The sequence below is a fragment of the Drosophila mauritiana genome, chromosome X, assembly GCF_004382145.1.
Source record: "Drosophila mauritiana strain mau12 chromosome X, ASM438214v1, whole genome shotgun sequence".
NCBI classification, from domain to species: domain Eukaryota; kingdom Metazoa; phylum Arthropoda; class Insecta; order Diptera; family Drosophilidae; genus Drosophila; species Drosophila mauritiana.
In genome coordinates, this window is record NC_046672.1 from 8,724,422 (window position 1) to 8,742,409 (window position 17,988).

General features: G+C 41.3%; 1 protein-coding gene across 21 annotated transcripts in view; it reads right to left on the bottom strand.

Moving 5' to 3' along the window:
* Window positions 1-17,988, bottom strand: part of LOC117148804 (eye-specific diacylglycerol kinase) — a 107,585-nt gene that overhangs the window by 19,456 nt on the left and 70,141 nt on the right. For 9 of the 21 annotated variants that reach the window (XM_033316430.1, XM_033316420.1, XM_033316427.1 and 6 more), the window contains exons 1-2: window positions 5,916-6,747; window positions 4,013-5,448 (exon numbers count right to left, since the gene is read on the bottom strand). The exons of 6 other annotated variants lie outside the window; for them this stretch is intronic. In XM_033316430.1, the coding sequence (XP_033172321.1) occupies window positions 4,013-5,448; window positions 5,916-6,179 (1,700 nt within the window). In that variant the 5' untranslated portion in view covers window positions 6,180-6,747. Of the gene's footprint in view, window positions 1-4,012; window positions 5,449-5,915; window positions 6,748-17,988 lie in introns of those variants that run through there. 6 more of the 21 variants (XM_033316431.1, XM_033316429.1, XM_033316422.1 and 3 more) reach the window with 1 other exon arrangement.

Below are 17,988 nucleotides of genomic sequence, written 5' to 3' on the forward strand. Positions count from 1 at the left end.
AATCATAGTCATTAAAATTTGCAAAATTTGGCAAAAAAAATAAAATTCTACCCTATGCAGTTCGTTTTAAAATTTAGATACAAACTCAACGATATTTGGCATTTCATATTCCGAAAATTATTTTGAAAGTTATAGCAAAAAAAAACTGAATATTTAAGACGAAAATTTGGCTTATGCCAAAATTCTATATTTACGAACCGGATTTTTACCACAATGTGGCTAAAAATGGTCCTATAGCTGTGGAAAAAACTGTTTTGTTTAGCTAGTTACCAATACTAACTATCCATAACATTTTTTGACGGACTTAGTAAAATTAATTTTTGGCCAAATTTTCGCATTTTTTGTAAGGGGTAACATCATTAAAATTTGCAAAAAATGGCCGAAAAATAAAATTTCCTTTTTTGAACTCAGTTCAATTGGAAATTTAATTACGAGCTCAACGATGTATGACATTCCATATTTGGACAATTTTTTTTAATGTTCTGATAAAAAAACGGATTATTTTTTTCACAAAAAAAACACAGGATCGATTTTTTGAAAAAAGTCAATATTTCCGATTCGTTTTTTCTGTATAACTTGGCTAAAAATGGTCAGAAAGCTCTTATAATTATCGCTTTTTACTCCTTATTACCAATACTAACTATCCATATCGTTTTTTTACGGACTTAGTAAAATTAATTTTTGGCCAAAATTTCGCATTTTTTGTAAGGGGTAACATCATCAAAATTTGCAAAAAATGGCCGAAAAATAGAATTTCCTTTTTTGAACACAGTTCGATTGGAAATCGAATTACGAGCTCAACGTGGTATAAAATTCCATTTTCGGACCAATATTTTTACTTTTATGATCAAAATACTTCTGGAATTTGAGATATTTTTGTTTGATTTTTTTTATTTGCTCCTAATTTTTTTACAACTCAGATAATCTTGCAAATCGTTTTAAATACCATGTTTGATAAGCAAAATAAATGTGTATGTTTCAAGTATGCATGAATGGTTGTCACAGAACAGTTAGCTCAATCAGGGAATAAAGCGAATTTGGAACACAATCGCATATCCCCCGAGTTTTTTATGCTAATTTCGTGTATGCAAAACTTTTCAATCCCCACCGGTCCTCTTTCGAACCGCCAAATCGAAAGGTTTCGTGGAATATATATATGTACATACGTATGTATGTATAGTTCCCCTCGGGGGAGTATTTTCATAAAATTATTTGCCCCATTGTCATAAAAGTTAAGTTAACTTTTTGTTTCGCCATGTTCGATGGCTGGTAGCAGCTACTTCTGTTGTTGTTGCTGTTCTCGGGTTTGTTTTGTTGTTATTGTTGTTGTGGGCGGTCTGGTGGTTAAAAGGGGGGCGGGGTGGGTAGGGGCGTGAAAAAGGCGGAAAATCCAGCGGAATGTCTGAGGACCCAAAGTCGCATGAATAAACCGCACGCGCCCCGGGGACAAACAGAGGAAACCAAAGAAAGACGCACGAACGGTTGACGTCGTGCACTGCGAGAAATGTGCCTACTTCAAATTAAAATTAATTGCATTTTAAGCATTTCACGAAAATTAAGTAAGCTAAGTAAGTCACCAATAAGAGTTCTCTTGCGGAACCGTTTTAGTTCGATTTAACTATGCTTGAGCACATTATTTCTCTGAGTGTAAGCCTCTGAAGTTCAGAGTCAAAACTGAAGTGTAGGCTTCGTCATTCAAAAGCCAAAACGAATGACTGCAGTGTCCGGCATGCGCCGCATGATTGACTGATTCTATAATACTTGCCATCTTAGCGAGCAAAAGGGTCCAAAGCATTTTTGGCAGTGGCAGTGGCAGAAAATTAAACATATCAGTCAGTGTTGGTCATTGCCTTTGAATGCCCTGAATGGGAGATAATAACGTGTCACGCTTCGGTATCGTAAATCAGCAAATCCAACTTTATGAGTGGGGTGCCCCCAAAAAACCCGACATAAGCACCCACTAATGGAGAGACCCCCCGAGGAGAGATTTTAATGGGTATTTTCGTATGCTAGGGACAATAAGTGGTCATAAATCGGAACAACACGAATCGGAAATTAAAAAAGATTAAAAAAAAGGGAAACTCCAGCACAAATTGCTGAACGCAGGGCGCATTTCAATATTAATTCATTTTCATTTCCAGTACTTATCTTTTGAGTGCATATGGGGCAGTCAAGGGTTAACCAATATGTCTGCATATGTGTGTATATATTTACGTACCTGCAAGTAAAAGAGCGATAATAAAAATTATTCATTGGGGAAAATATTTACTTATTTTCGAGTGCAGAACGAATGCCTCGGCAGTTTATGGATTGCCAGCATTGAGAGTTCACTTGAATTTTTAATGAATATGCTATGCGCATGAAATTCAATCCAATTAAAGTAAAGGATTTGGGCAAAGCAAATATTTGACTACATAAGCTCATATCCTGTGAATCCATAAGTCAGGATCCATAAGTTGTAGTCCTTTGTGATTTATTTGAATAAATACTTTTCTGTGCTGCCTATGATAAACCGGCACACACTAAGCTAATTAATTTTCCGCGAAACGGAATCGAGTTTCCCGCCACGGAAAAGCACACACGCAGAGTTCCTAATCTATCCAATCCATCAGAGGAGAGTTCTGAATTATCCATACTGCCATATCGGTTCCATCGAAAGGGCCAACGACTTCTGTGGGCGGCTGCAGCTCCTGGTGGTTCGGTTGAACCACCTCCTGGTGGAGGTGCCGGCAAGTGGTTCGTCAGCCTCACACCTCAAAATTTTGGACACGCAGTCGAGTCGCCTTCTTGTCATTCTGGGCAATGGGATACGCGGACCACGGACAAAGGACAACGGACACGGGACACTTTGTTTGAATATTATTTATGAGCGGCTTTTGTTGTAACTCAAGGAAATCGGTTCGCTGAGCCAATTTTGCCACACTGACAGTGGGTATACTGATTTATATGATGGGTAACAAAAAATATTATTTCAAATTAAACAAATAATAATATTAAATGGTTGGTATAAAAGGGATCCCAAATATAACTAAACACCGGTTCAAAGCTCCGCAAAACAGTTATATAAAAGATTAATACAAGCTACGAAGAATTTCCAACACTGGTGGGCCCATTTTTGTAATCATTAGTCTAAAGTGGCAAGAAAAGATTTATATACTACCTAATTCCTCAGTATTAAAGTCCAATGATTTATTTTGAGGGCATTTAAAGTATCTGTGCGGTGTTTTTTCCGGCTTCTTGTTTGGCTTTTTTTTTCGTGCGGGCCCCCATAATTTATTCAAGCCGAGGGTTGGCATACGGCACGTTGTACTCCACGTCCGGAGTGGCGAGAATTATGAATTGCCAGTGGCCAAGCGGAGCAGGCAGTGAGCAGGGAACGAAAGCCTTTGTTTCTAATTAGGCTTAAGTCGACGGTTTTTGGTCCACAGACGGACACAAACGGACATCTAATGCGTCACCTTGGATGGCGCACGTGTCACACACGCCGGTCAAGTGGGATTCGGGATACGGGATACGAGATCCATCCTGGGTCCAAGTCTAAAATTGATCCAAGGCCCGGAAAACAGACACAATTATGGCCCGGTCCGTTGGCCGTGATCCCAAAATCCTAACCAGAGCCACGTGTTAAGCTTGTTTTAATGAGTCAATTTAAAAGTTTGAAGCTCTAAAAATAGCCACCCAACTTAGAAGTGGATTTGCTGTGAATGTTGGGCGGAACCTTGAATCTCTGGGCAAAGTCAAGGCGAAAGTAAACAGTGAAGGGAGGCCCAACCAGGGATTTCCCACATTGGGGTTTTCCTCTCGGAATTGGTGTACGTCAGGTAGGGCAAGGCTTTAAACAGTTGGGTGAACTCTAATACACACATTTCCTTCACTTTGGCTTGTCACATATTTGACAATTTGCATAGGGATGTAAAATGAGAAGAATATACCAAATAGAATAGTTAACCAATTTAAACTATTGTAAAGAATATGGGAAAAATGTATCTTGTTCCGCATCAATGGTACATACCCGTCTGCGTAGGTGACAGTGGATCCGGTCATGGACAAAGCCTTGTATCTGGCTTGCTCGTCAGTTGGCAGCACGATGTCCACGGATCGCGATCGAGTGGCATTTATATTCGGTACGGTAAGGAAACAACCATCGGCACTTGGTTGCAGCTCCTCCGTTTTGGCATTCGACGAGAGCTTGGAGAAGCACGAATCCACGGAGGCGGCGCGATCTCGCTTCAAATCCGGTACCATTAGGTAAATATCCCGCACCACAAAGGCGTTATGATGACTGGAGGAGGCGCCACTGCCACCGGCGGCTCCGGGTGAGCCACACGTGGCCATTGTCGAGGCCTCGTCCAGTGAATCAGCCGTGTCCACCGATGACTTGGTGTTGCTGTTGTCCACCTCCTCGTGCGAAACGTTCTCCAGTGAGTTTCCAGTGGGCTCCACGAATATCGCCTCCTGTCGCGAAATCGAGCGACGTCTTGCTCGGACTGGCAAGCCCATAGCTGCACCAGCATCATCGGCATCCGCCGAGGAACAGGGCGTGGAAATGGTCGGGGCCAGAGCTGGCAATCTTCCCGAATTGGAGGAGCAGGGCGAAATGGGCGGCGAGCCGGGATCCAAGGGGAGATGCGGCGGCGAAGGATAATCCCCATTGGTGGGACTTAGCGTGAAGGTTATGCCACAAGGTGTTGTCGGCTGCGGTGGCAACAAGGTGTTGCCGAAATGCGGCGAACCATTGTCTGAACCCTCCAAGCCCTCATCCTCGGAAGCCGAGGTGACCGAGCTGCTACCGATGGTGTGGCGCCGCATTTGTCGCGGCAGGCGGGCGCGCGACTCCTCGATGCTGCTGCCTTGGCTCATGTTGCCAATGCGGATGTCCATCTCTAATGCGGCATCGTCATCCGGATCGTGATCATGCTCGGACTCTACCTCGGTGCGGGGATCTTCATCCGCCTCCTCGGTAGCCGCCTCAGTTGTCTCCTCCTCGGCATCCTCGATGGCCGCACTGCCCTCTTCCTCTTCCTCCGCGTTATGGCCCTCCACTTCATCCTCATCCTCACTCGCCTCCGAGCTGGTATTGCTGTAGCTCAAAGCTGTCAGCTCGCGATGGTCGATAAAGTAACGCTGCTCGGCGGTCATACGACGCTCATACTCCTCCAGATAGTGACAATGGATGCAAGGCGGCGGTGTCTTGGTGGACGAACTGCGTCGAGCCTTCAACCGTCTGGGCACCTCCAAAAAGGTGCCCGAGTCATCGCTGCCCGCCGACGCAGTGGCCGAGTCGAAGCTATGGGATCTTTGCTGATGGGCCGCCAATGGAACCTGCAGGAAGCCAGCCTCCGAGGAGCGTTCGTCCGCCGAGGCCGAGGATGAGGACTGCTGCTTGAGCAGACTGGAGGAGGCACGCTGCGACTCCAGTTGCATCTCGTCGAAGGAGGCTGAGCGCACCTGCAACAAGTGATGGGGTGATCACAGCGGTCAACGAGGTATCTAAAGATTTCCATCGACAGTAACACATGCAAAACGCAATATAAACGCCACAACTTTTCACTTTTGGCTATTATCAAACAAAATCTTCATAAAGGTAGAGTGAAGTAGGTTTTTGAAAAGGAAAACATAACATCATGCGAAACACATAATTGCAGGAACAACAGAGCTCAGCAGAAGGTTCTAAACATAAAAGTAAACACAGCACAACAACGAAAAGACAAAAGCAGGCCAAATAAAAGAGTGAATCCCGTAGTTGAGCTTTGCAATTGTGGCGCCCAACGTGGGGCCTCAGATTTTCAACTGCAACAGGGATTAGGACTAAGTAAAACAAAAAGCACATATATCTTCATATCGAACTAAAACCAACGACACTCCCAATTTTCATGCTGCAGGCAACAACAATATCGGAATTAACGAGTATCCACCTTTTTTACCTGCTTGGGCACCTCCAGGCTGTTCTGCATCTTCATTTCCGCACCTGTGGGAGTGCGGGATCGCGTGAAGGTTGTTCGCAGGCGTTGCATGGTGGCTGCCGTTGTTGCTTGCAGTTGCTGGTGGAAGTTGTTGCCAGACGTTGTCGTTGTCGATGTGGTTGCTGCTGCAGTTGTCGGCTTAGTTGTTGCCGAATTGCTGGTCGAGGCTGTAGGCTCGGGCAGCTGGTCGATGGACGGTTGTTGCTGCTGCTGCATTTCGCGTTGTTGTTGCCGCAAAGTGGTTGCAAGTTGCTGCTGCTAGTGCTGCAATTATTGTTGCTCCTGTTGCCTCTGTTGTTGCTGCTGACAATTGCTTGTTGTCTGTGGTTGTTCTTGCTGCTGTTGTAATCGTTGTTATATAGTTGTCACTCTTGATGTCTGGGTTGTTGTTGTTGTTGTTGTTGTCGTCGTTGGTCTGAATGTTGCAGTTGCAGCTACTATCGGTGATTAGTTTTTTGCTATTGCTGGTGCGAATGTTGCTGGTATTGCTGTTGTAGTTGTTTTTGTAGCGAGCTAACTGCGGATTGACAATTCTGATGGCCAATTCCATTTCGATGTTGATTTTCTGTTGAAGTTAAATTCCTTTTCCTATTTCCTTTCTATATTTTATTTCCGGTTTGTTTAGCTTCCTGTAGGAAAGTTTTTATCTTTTGCGGCTGAGTTCAGGACTCTCGTTGTGGTTGTTGTTGTTGTTGTTGTTGTTGCTGTTGTCGATTCCTGTGGCCGTTGTTGGACACCAGAAGCCAGAAGTTCTTGGTCGGCTCTCTGGGTTTTTTGTTTTACTTTTAATTAATCAAAAGTTTCGCGCTGTGAATTGCCATTTGCAAAGGACCGAGAAAAGAGCAAGGGAGAGAGAGAGAGAGAGAGAGAAATGGGAGAATTGATTACGTTAGTTAAATGATTAAAAAGCATTTTCCGCAGTTTTCCTTTTCCCCACGAAACTTAAACAATGGCTGCAAAAAAAAAACTGCTCAATTTACACGCCAAACAAATTTTTGCTGACCAATTTCGTGAGTCTCAAACGCACAAGCACACACTCACACGCACACACACACACAAAGGCCCTCGCATCGAAGGTTTTCGCAAATTGAAAAATCCTTTTATCGCCACCGGTGCTAAAATTGTTTGTTTGAAGTATTTTTGAAAACTGCTGCCAGTTGCATGGCTGAAAAATGCAGGGGCCAACACAACGACGACCTTTGTCGCCGTTTGCATAAATGGGTATTCGCTTACGCATAATTGAAATGGGAAATTAGGTAAATTTAAGTTTAATAATTAAAAATAACAGCAAGAAATTTGTTTTTTTTTTTTTCATAAATATGTAGAATGTGATAAGTGTGTAAAATATAAAATATGCCGCGAGGGCAATCAGATTCGTGGTCGTGATGTTGCCCTTTGACCTGGTCATCGATATTCTTGTTTGCCATTTGAAGCGATGTGCAGTTTTCCCCCTTCTTTTGTTGTATTTTAAAACTTTTTCCGTTTGCCTCCTGTTTTGCTTTCTATTCCCTTTCAATCCATTCCAAAAACACACCGGGCCACGTGTGTGTTTAGTGGAAAGTGCTAAATTGACGGGCGATGCGGTTCGCTACGGTTCGGTTTGATTCCGGGCTGGGAAATGGATGAGACTGGGGGAAATGGGGCGAGAGGCGGTTTCGTTTTACAGACAATAGGTGGCTGAAGGAAAACAACGGCAAAAAAAAAAAAAAGAAAAAAATCCATTATGGCATACCTTGGCATGTGCCGCGAGTCCTCTGGTGGCGCGGGGTCACCACTCGATGAAAAGGGGGTCACCATGGGCAAAACGGGGTGGTGGGGTCTCAAATGCGAATACGAATGCGAGTGTGAGCTTGTGGGCTAAAAAAGGGATGCGGCCGGACAAAGAGCGATCCTTTCGCCCCATCCGCTTTCTTTTTCACCAAGCGCCCCTGTTTGTGTGGGTCGCAAATTGAAAGCGTGAAATTAAATGAAAATGATATAGCTTTGAAATTGAATTCCATAGAAATGCCGAAAGTTTGCCAGGTGACAGCATGGAATGGCTTTGCGAGTCGCAAAGAATTTGTTAGAGTGCGCAATTAGAAAAGCTGCCGGGGCATCTGACCTTCGTCGAGTTACCCAGATTTAATTGGAAATGCGGGAGAAGCAGGTGCATTCAAAGGTGCATAGCCCATTTTCGCACTGAGTTTGTTCGCTTGCGATTGCCTACTTTTCGGCATTTTTCAAAACAATAGTCTTGGTTCAAATATATCGAGCAAAATTAAGCAGTTAACCCATTAAAGTCACAACAAAGGCATAGCTTTTACATACCCTTTTAGCAGGAGGTTAAGAAGCCAAAACTTTCAAGCAAAGTTTCTTAAACAATTGCCCTGATTTATGCCACTTTACTTGGTGGGGAGTGGATACTTTGTAATTAAGTAAATTTCCGGCCAAGTAAAATGCCCATAAATCTTGGACATTGTTCGCCACTCAGTTAATTAGTCGAGAACTGACAGATTGTGCTTTGCAGCGATAAGCCAGCAATTCGAATGGGAAACCATTTTCAATTGACCAGCACATTTTCCCCCTTAACTTTCTGCATCGTTGAGGGGCAAAATCAAAAATACACACACACATATATATACATATATATTTATATGTATATATGTATGGAGAGAGCCTGGCTCATTACAAACACGTTATTTATTTGCCGACCCCTTGACTTGACCCCGCTGCCCTTTGCCCTTTGCCGTTTGCCCTCCACTTCCCTGATGGCCTCGTAATTGTTCAGCGCCCGCGTGGCACTAAGTAAAAAGTTTTGTATAATTTTTCATAAAGGCACACAGCCCGACAAGGAGCCACAACAACAATATGAAATATATATTTATATATATATATACATATACATATATATACAGCATTTCAAAGCGCTGCAAGTGGAGCAACTGGGGAATCGGTGGCGTATGAGGAATTTCCTTATTATGTGACTGAGCAAACCGAACGCCCATATCCTCGGATTCACTTCGCTCTGGCTGGGAATTGGGTATATATCCCCCCCCTGGGCTGTGTGCGCCCCTGCCCTTTTAGTCTGGCTCATTAAAGGTGCCACAAAAATGAAAGCGCTTCACTTACAGGCCATAAACAATTTGGTGAAATTAATTCGGACTCCGCTTTCAACCTGCACTCTGCACACAAATGTAGCAAGAAATTAAACTGAAACATACATCAAAATTTGTGCAGAGAAAATTAGAAAGTACTTCACCTTTCCAACTAGAGAGCGAAAATTTATTAAAATAAAGCAATTTGCGAACTTTTGGCAAGAATTTAATTGGTCCGAGTGGCTGACTTCCCCCCTTTTTTCGCATTTTCCTGGCCCAGACGCTGAAAATTAATCCGCGGCATTTTAATTTTTCCGGCGGAGTAAAGCTCGTGGAAATTGAGTTAGTCAGGCGTGGATCTGCGGTCAAGAAGGGGTTGGGGTTCGGGAAGTTGTCTCAAATAAAAGAAGAAAAATATGTTAATTTCAATTAATTGTTGGCAGCAGGGAAAGTTCTCGCTCACAGAAAATACGAATAAAAAAAAGAAAACCAAAAACGAAAAGAAAAATTGGTTAAAATGGAGAAGAGTTTACGCTTGATGGGGTAAGGGTTTCCAATTTTCTTTTGGGTTTGGGGTTGGGTTTTGGATCTTCTTCCTTTTGTCAGAATAACTTGGTAGCAGCATCATAATTTGATGCCATTTGTCGCTGCCACAAAAAAAAAATTAAGAAGACAAGACGAGAAGTGTGTTTTTGTTGCACTTAATGACTGTTGGGGAAATTTTATAACGCGTGGCGTTTTTGGGCGCCACGAACTTTATCGAACGGTGGTGGTGTTGGGGGGAGAGGCCAAAAGTGTTCCCGGAAATTCAGTAGAATATTTAAATAATTTTTTGACAGAGTAAAACTCGGCAAACAAAACGAAAAGTGAATGGAAAAACTTTTTCTGCAGCCCCCAACCCCAAAAACCCAGCCCATTTTCATTTTCTCTCTGGTTAAATTTTCTCCTCGTTTTTTTTTCGCTCTGTTTTCTTTTTTGCAAACTGGGCTGACTGGAGCTGTTGCACGTGTCCGGGGGATCCAAGGATGCGATCGAAGGTCTAAGGACGTGCCCGATGATTTGGCATATTTATCAATGGCATCGGAATGCGGAGACAAACTGCCGGCGAGAGTTTGAAATGTGAGCACAGGGTTTTTGCCTGGCGTTTTATCTTTGGAGAAACAGAAAAGAAAGAAGAAGTTTGGCTACATAAAAAAAAAAAGAAAAAAAAACCAAAAATAAATATAAATAACATTTATAGCACATTTAAAGCCTCTTTCTTTTAAATTATGCTAACATCTACAATCAAAAGAGAATATTTAGCTTGAATTGCATTTTGAGAGAAGCCCCAAAACTATGTGACATTTTCGCGCAGTGCATCTTCATCTTTGGCATCTCAAATGGTTGGCACTTTGAATGCGAATTCAATTCGGCCTGCAAGTGGGTCAATAGTGACGTCAGCAGGTGGCAAAAATAAAAAAAATTGAAAAAATAAAGGAAAAAGAAAAAAGGAAAAGGAAAAGCCTCCTGCACACATACAAACAAGGAAAGGGTTTCCAACTTGAGCGATTGCTTCCACTTGAGAAACCGTTTTTTGTTCGCTTCTCGACGGCTTTTCTCACAGTTTTCCTCGCATTTCCCCAGCAATCTCAATCGATGCCAAGTTGGGCTGCAAGTGGAGCAGGTTAAGTGCAAATCCTTGCAAGGATATGCCATCGATAGTCCCGTGCACGTACATATACCTACATATACATATACATATATCTATATATATATATTTATAGAAGTATATGTACACACTTACCATATCGAATGTTTGAAAATCGCGCTCAACTCGCGTGTAAAACGCGTCATGCAATTATCAAAAGTGACAGACAAGTAATGAGAAAGAACGAAAGCAACGAAATTGATGGGGCAGCCTGAAAAATGTGTGGAATTGCACAGTAAATTTGAGGAAAATGTTTCAAAATGACCCCGCCAAATTATAGTGAATTATGTGGAATAAATAAATACATAAATACCACGATTTTTGTCCAATTAAAATGCTTCAATCAAGTGTTGAATGTATTTTTTACCATACCTTTTCTTTTGATTATGGTTACGGGTAAACACATTTCCACATTTTTGGCATCATTGATTGCGAATGTGATTTTCATAGTTTTTTCTCCTCTTCTTCTGATTCACGAAGTCCACCGCATACATAAAATAAAATCGCGTGGCTTTTCCACTTTTCCCCAACATGACCTGACCCCTGATCCCCTGACCTCCTGACCTGACATTTTTGACACTCTATTGAAATGGATTTTTGAGTATTTCACAGGACTCGTTTCGTTTCGATTCGATTCGATTCGATTTGTGTGTGCCATTGGTAATGTGTGGTGACTTCTGAACACTGCCACCCACTAATGCCACCGCAATGACCTTGGTGCCACGCCCATGTCATGCCGCCTGCCCCTGACAGCCTCTCGAAACGAAACGAACGGCATTAGCCATAGGAATCGAAGGGGCAATATTTGATATCCACTTGCAATTATGTCAGCACACACTGACAGGCCACAGCTCGTTGACTTTTCCAAAAGCGTAGGCCCACTGTCGCATAAGAGGTAATGAGCGGGCGGAGGGGGTTGTTCTGGAAGGGGGGAGGGTAGTGTGTGGGGAAGGGGTGAGATATAATGCCCGACTCTGGCCAAATCGCACCGAGGTGCTAAGGCAACGTCAGACCCACTCAAAGTCAACATAAAGTGGCCGGGAAATTAGGGCATTTAACATGCGGCTGGTAAAAAGAGCGGTTGGGGCGAAAAAAAAAAACATAAGAAGAGAGCAAACAAGGCCAAAATGCGCTAAATACTTGGCTCAATAAACGAGATTGTTGTGCAGCTTGTCTGACGATCAACGGGCAGCTAACTACCCTGGAAAAATACCAATATAAATACAAAATACCCTCTAAAAGGAACAGTCTACATTTCACTTTTGTGTAAGCAAGCTAGTAAAACTATATGTAATTCCAAGTTTTTGCATAATGAACATAGAAAAAGGTATCTTAAAGATGAAAGTAGCAAACATGTAAATAAATGTAAATTAAATAAATATATAACATAATTTTTAATTGAATTTTTAGGCGTTAGCTCATACAGTTTACGCAAATCCACAGACTACATAAATTGCCAATCAAGCGTTGAAAAATCCACAACAACCTGGAAACTAATCATCGTCAATGGATGAATGGATTTTCTTTCAATGCGGACATGACCAAAAGCCACCTCTTCTTTTTTGATTTATTTTTTTAGGCCCTAAAAGTAAAATAGAATAAGTGCTAAATGGCTGAGCACATAACAACAAGTTGGGGATAATACGGCAAATGGGAAATGCTGAAATCAGCGAGGGCAGTTAGACGCCTCTTGGTAATTTGAAACTTGTTATGGGCCAGGTGCTAATCAATTTTTAAGCAGCTTCAACAACAAACAACAGAGCCCGCCCCCCTCCCGCCGCATTTCCCGTGATTTCTTCGACGAAATGGATGGCAAGTGAAGAAATTTCCATTCGCTCAGTTTAGAAATCGAGTTCAGTTGTTCGTCAATTTCCAACTCGAGCGGTTCGACAAGCATAGGAAATAGTTTTCAAACCTTTTTTTAAAGTGCCCTTTGAGTGTTTTGAAGGTTCGCTCCTCGTTAGACAAATAATGAATTTGGCAAGATGTCGGAATAGCTGAGAGCACAGCGGATCGAGCCTCTGATCGTCCGAAAAAATGTGATTATTTTTGAAAAGCGGCTATGCCTCATCTAGTCAATTGCATTACTTTGACGCTATCAACGTTGGAGGATAAGAAAAAAGTTATTTGTAGTGATAAATGTGTGATGCTTTTGTAAGTAGCTTATGTAGTTTACAGTCTAAGGATTTAATCCTCCTTAACCTGGCCCAATCAAACGCCACTTTCAGCTCATAATATTTGATAATTACTCCTCATCCGGCGGAGAATTCAATAGTGCGGCAGCTTATTAGTGAAATTAATGCAGGACATGTTGGAACATGGGGTCTATTTTGAAGAGGATTTGCTTAGCATAATGCTCATTAGGCTCATTACATGCCAGCCAAGATGATTACAATGGAAGTGGCAAACAGCATGGGATAAACACCGGATTGCGCCCACACCGATTGCACTTTCACAGGATTTGTGGGTGGCGCAAGGATCCGTTATCTCATCAGCTCTCGCTTCTCAGTCCTGAGCTCGGAGCTCGGAGCTCTGAGTTCTCGGCCCTACGCACAACAATGGACTGCAGTTTATTGTAATATCCATTGAAAGAGCCAACAGCGAATGCAATCAACATCCGTCTGGGGCCTTCTAACTTTTTCCATTAACACACAAAAGGAACTCCCCTCTCCCTCCCTCTCTCTTATGTGTATTCGGATATATCCTGGATAAATACTATATATAGTAATGAGTGCTTGACAGGAGAGGAGCCTTAGTTGCCATAAGTTTTCGGCACACATCTAGCAGCACAGTGCGTTGTTCATCGCCTCAAACTTGATGGCGTAATCTCTGTGTCCCCACTAATTAGCCAAGTCTCTTTCAATTGCGAAAGTTCTCAGTTAGCTCGGATAAAGCCAAGATGAATGTTGACGTTTGACGCTCAAAGAGATATATATATATATATGCTAAACACTGAACGAAGGGGGAGAAAGGTGTGGGTTTAAACACTCTATTAATAAAGCCAGGCCAAAAAGTTCGAGGAACTTCCATAATTGGCTAATCTAGAGCACAGTTACATTTACTTAGTACTGAAATTCTATTTAAATCAGTTGGGTTTTTAAAGACTGAACTTGATTTCCTATAGTCAACATCTGCGCCAAAGAAATTTATACACAACACCATCAATGATTTTCTCATTCGCCATGGGTTTAGCATTTCAATTTCGGGAGCAAACAAGCTGGCCCATTGATAGCCCATCGGATCTGATATCTGATTAACTTGTCCCAAAACAGAATGTCAGCAAACACTTTCAACGTTGTCTGCTGTTTGTTTGTTTGTTTGTTTGTCGCCAAGTGTGGGAATTTCCCCAGCTCCTTACCTCCCTGCCTGCCTCGAAAAACACCGACATGCAATAACAGCCGAAACAATAACACCAGAAGCAGCAGAAGCAACCATCCTGGCCAGATGACAAGTAACCCGGGCCAAAGCGAAAGGCAAACAACAATTAAGCGCATAAACTGGGGGATAATCCTGCCATGGGGCCAACTATGGAGTACTGAATGCTGGGATCTGGGCACTGCGAAAAGCTGAAGGAAAACAATTTCCATAAACATTAACAAAACCGTTTCGGTAGCATAATCAAGTTCAGCATCGAGTTTCCAAGTCTCCGGCAGACACAATCTAATTGTAAATTATGTGGGACAGTGTGCAAGTGCGGTAGAAATGAAAGTAATAATACAATATAATATAAACAATGAAATATAAAGTGTAGTTACTACTCGTTATTATCATATTTCAATGGGCTAAGAAATATATAACAATCATCCAAAAGAAAGGCATATTAGCCTCTAGAAATTATTGTAATACATTTTAATTACAGCGAATGGCGAGTTAAATTCCCAGCGCTATTCACGCGGCCGCCACTGTATGTGTACACTGCTGGAAAAACTTTGTCCGGCACGGCACGGCACAAAAGTCCGAAATTGATCGGCATTATTCAATGGGATTTATGTATGCAGCCCCGAGTGGCCGAAAAACTTTTATTTATTTACAATTTGTTGCCATTTGTTTCAGTTGGCCAACTTTCGCAAATGTCCCTGGGACAGTGGCTGCAAAAAGTTAGCTGACTAAACACTAAACACGCCGCAAATTTATGCCGCTCAACTTGGGCAGCAACTTTTCAGTTTCCATTTCAGTTTCCGTTGCCGTTTTATTATTTTTATTTTCTATATATATATACATTTTTTTTTGTGCCTCAACGTGTTATTTATTTTCACCACTTGAATAAATGTATCAGTTACACAAGTGTGAGTGGGTACGGCCTTGACTGAAAGTGGGTGGACGAGTGTGGCAGTGGGTGAATGTGGATGAAAGTGGGTGAAAGCAGGGCAGGAGCAACAGGCGAATGAATCATGGGTGACACATGAGTGCGGCGCCGCAATTGAGTTGTAATTCATTTGCGAATGGATGCAAAGTTCTCGGTGCGAATGAGCAATTGAATGGCAAATAATTCTCGCCGCTTCTCGGGATTATTCATTTCAAGGATTTGCCGGGGATCAAAAGGTGCCAAGTACTGTGCCACAGGACTAACAGCTGAGTTATGCGACCTATAAATATGCAACATTTGTTTGCGGCTCTCAGTTAGATAAGACTACATTATTCATTTAAATTCCTGATTATTTGTGTGCAAAAAATCATTTAAACTCCTTTTTCCAAACAATTGATATTTACAAAGGGTTTTTTTATCATAACTTGGCCAAAACTGATCATAAACATGAAAGAATAGCAGTTTTGAGTCGCTTATAAGCAATACTATACATCCTAATTACTTTTTGACGAATTTTAGAAAATTAATTTTTTTGGTCAATTTTCGCAATTTTGGTAAGGTAATTGGCAAAAAAATTTTATTTCCATTTTTGAATACAGTTCGATTCAGAATTTAATTACGAACTCAACGATATATAAGATTCCATATTCAGACAAATATTTTTTAAGTTGTGGCCTAAAAACTGATGATTTTATAACCGAAATTTGGAAAAAAGGCTTTTAGCAAAAAATTGATTTTAGAAACGGAATTTTCGTCATAACTTCGCTAAAAATGTTCATAAAGATGAAAGAATAACTGTTTTGAGCAGCTTATAACCAATACTAATTATCTGTATTACTTTTAGAAGGATTTAGCAAAATTTATTTTTGGGTCAATTTTTGCATTTTTGGTAAGGGGTAACATCATTAAAATTCGCAAAAAATCGCAAAAAATGGAATTATCATATTTTAACACAGTTCGATTTGGAATTTAATTACGAACTCAACGATATATAACATTCCATATTCAGACAAATATTTTTTAAGTTGATGCCAAAAAATTGATGATTTTATGACAGAAATTCGGAAAAAATATAATTTATAATAATGATAATTTCCATCATAACCTAGCTAAAATAGTCATATGGATAAATGAAAAACAGTTTTGAGTTAATGATTAACCCAATGCAAATTGCTTATTGCATTACTTCCACAAATTACTTAAATATTAAACAATAATCTGCAATTAAAGTCCCCTTTTTGTCCTCGAATCAAATTAACAATGCAATGCAATATTTTAATACGAATGTACGTTCAGTTGCGTAATTAAATATTAATTGCTTAATAAACAAATTGAAACACGTAAACTGCAGTCGCTGGAGTACTTGAAATGCAGCAAAAACTGAATAATCGATGAGTGACTCGCTGGGCAAACAATTTGTTGCTCAAATATGTTAATGGACAGGATGGTGGAGTAGTATTGGGATATTCGTTTTTCGTCCGAAATTACCGACCCAATGAAATCTACGCTCATCCGGTTGTCAGCAAATGTCCAAATCGCTGGAAAATTGTGCTCCAAATTAGGTTTATGGTACCCACATTTAATGGCCAGCGCCCGAGAGTATACAATATTCATGGGGGGGCACTAAAAGCTTCGAGATCCCAGGGAATATATCGAATCAAACTGCCTGAGTGTTCGGTAATTATAATGAATTAATAATAAACATAACGCATAATGCGACACAAAAGCGGCAAACGGTATGCAGTCTGTAAAATGAAAAAGCCGGCAAAAGTCCAAACGACAATTGCACTTTTAATTTGTGTCAATTATTCAGCGCACTCATTTCGCTGGCAGGCAGCACAGAAAACATTCAACAAATCGACTTTTCGTTATTTTATACCCGCTGACCGCGATGCACACACTTTTTCACACTCAAAGAAAGGCATTTTTCCAATTATTGCTAATTTGATTAATTTGATCAAGCAGCTAAAAATATAAATATTTTTTATTAATAATCCGTTTGAGCAACAAATGAAATTAACTGTCCTTTCAAATTATTTCTGGTTGAATTAAAGTTTTGTAAAATAATGTTGGTTGTCACGGCATTATTAAGCCAAATTGCCAATGAATATTATTTTAGCTTCATTAAATATTTTCCCCGCAATGATTTTCATAAGATGCAGTCACAAATGAAATTAACTGTCCGCACCAATTATTTCAGCTTCAATAGATATAAAAGTCAATAAATTTAAAGAATTGTTTTTCAACTCTGCAAATGAATTGCAATATTAAATGAAATTTATAAGTAAATTTGGGATTTCTTATTCCAAGAGTAGACAGATTGTATAGCCCGCAGTCTTGAGACATAATTGTCGATAATATTTTATATTAAATATTAAACTCCTTTAACGTGCTGGTCTATTTTTAGAAACCTTTTTCGTTTATTTTCCTGTTTACTTGCCAGCGATTTCTCGCTACTCTCGCTGTTCTCGCTACTTGGAATCAGCGTTTACCCATAATTTTGCCCACGGCTGTCTGATTCCGTTAATGCCGGGTTTGAGTACTCGTACCCGTACTTGTTCTCCGGCTAATTAAAGTCACGGCCGGACTCACTCGGTCCCCGGACAGTGGCTGCTGTTCCTGTTCCTGTCCCGCTGCTCGTTGCAATTAATTCCAACATAAATTTGCACTTCTCATCACAGATGTGTGGGTGTGTGTGTGTGTGGGTTTCTGTTTTGCCCAACCGCCTTACCCTAACAGCAACTAGGATTCCCCATAAAACCGCACTCCCATACCACCGTGCTGCTCTCCATTTCACACATCTGAGTGACCTTGGGCGTGTCAGCGCCTCCGCCTCCGCTTCCGTTTCCGCTCCGCTCCCGTTATTGTGCCAAACCCCAACTGTTGCACCTCGTTGTTATTATTGCCGTTGACCCAATTTGCCACCTCTTCCTGCCGCATCACTCGCAGTGCCAATAA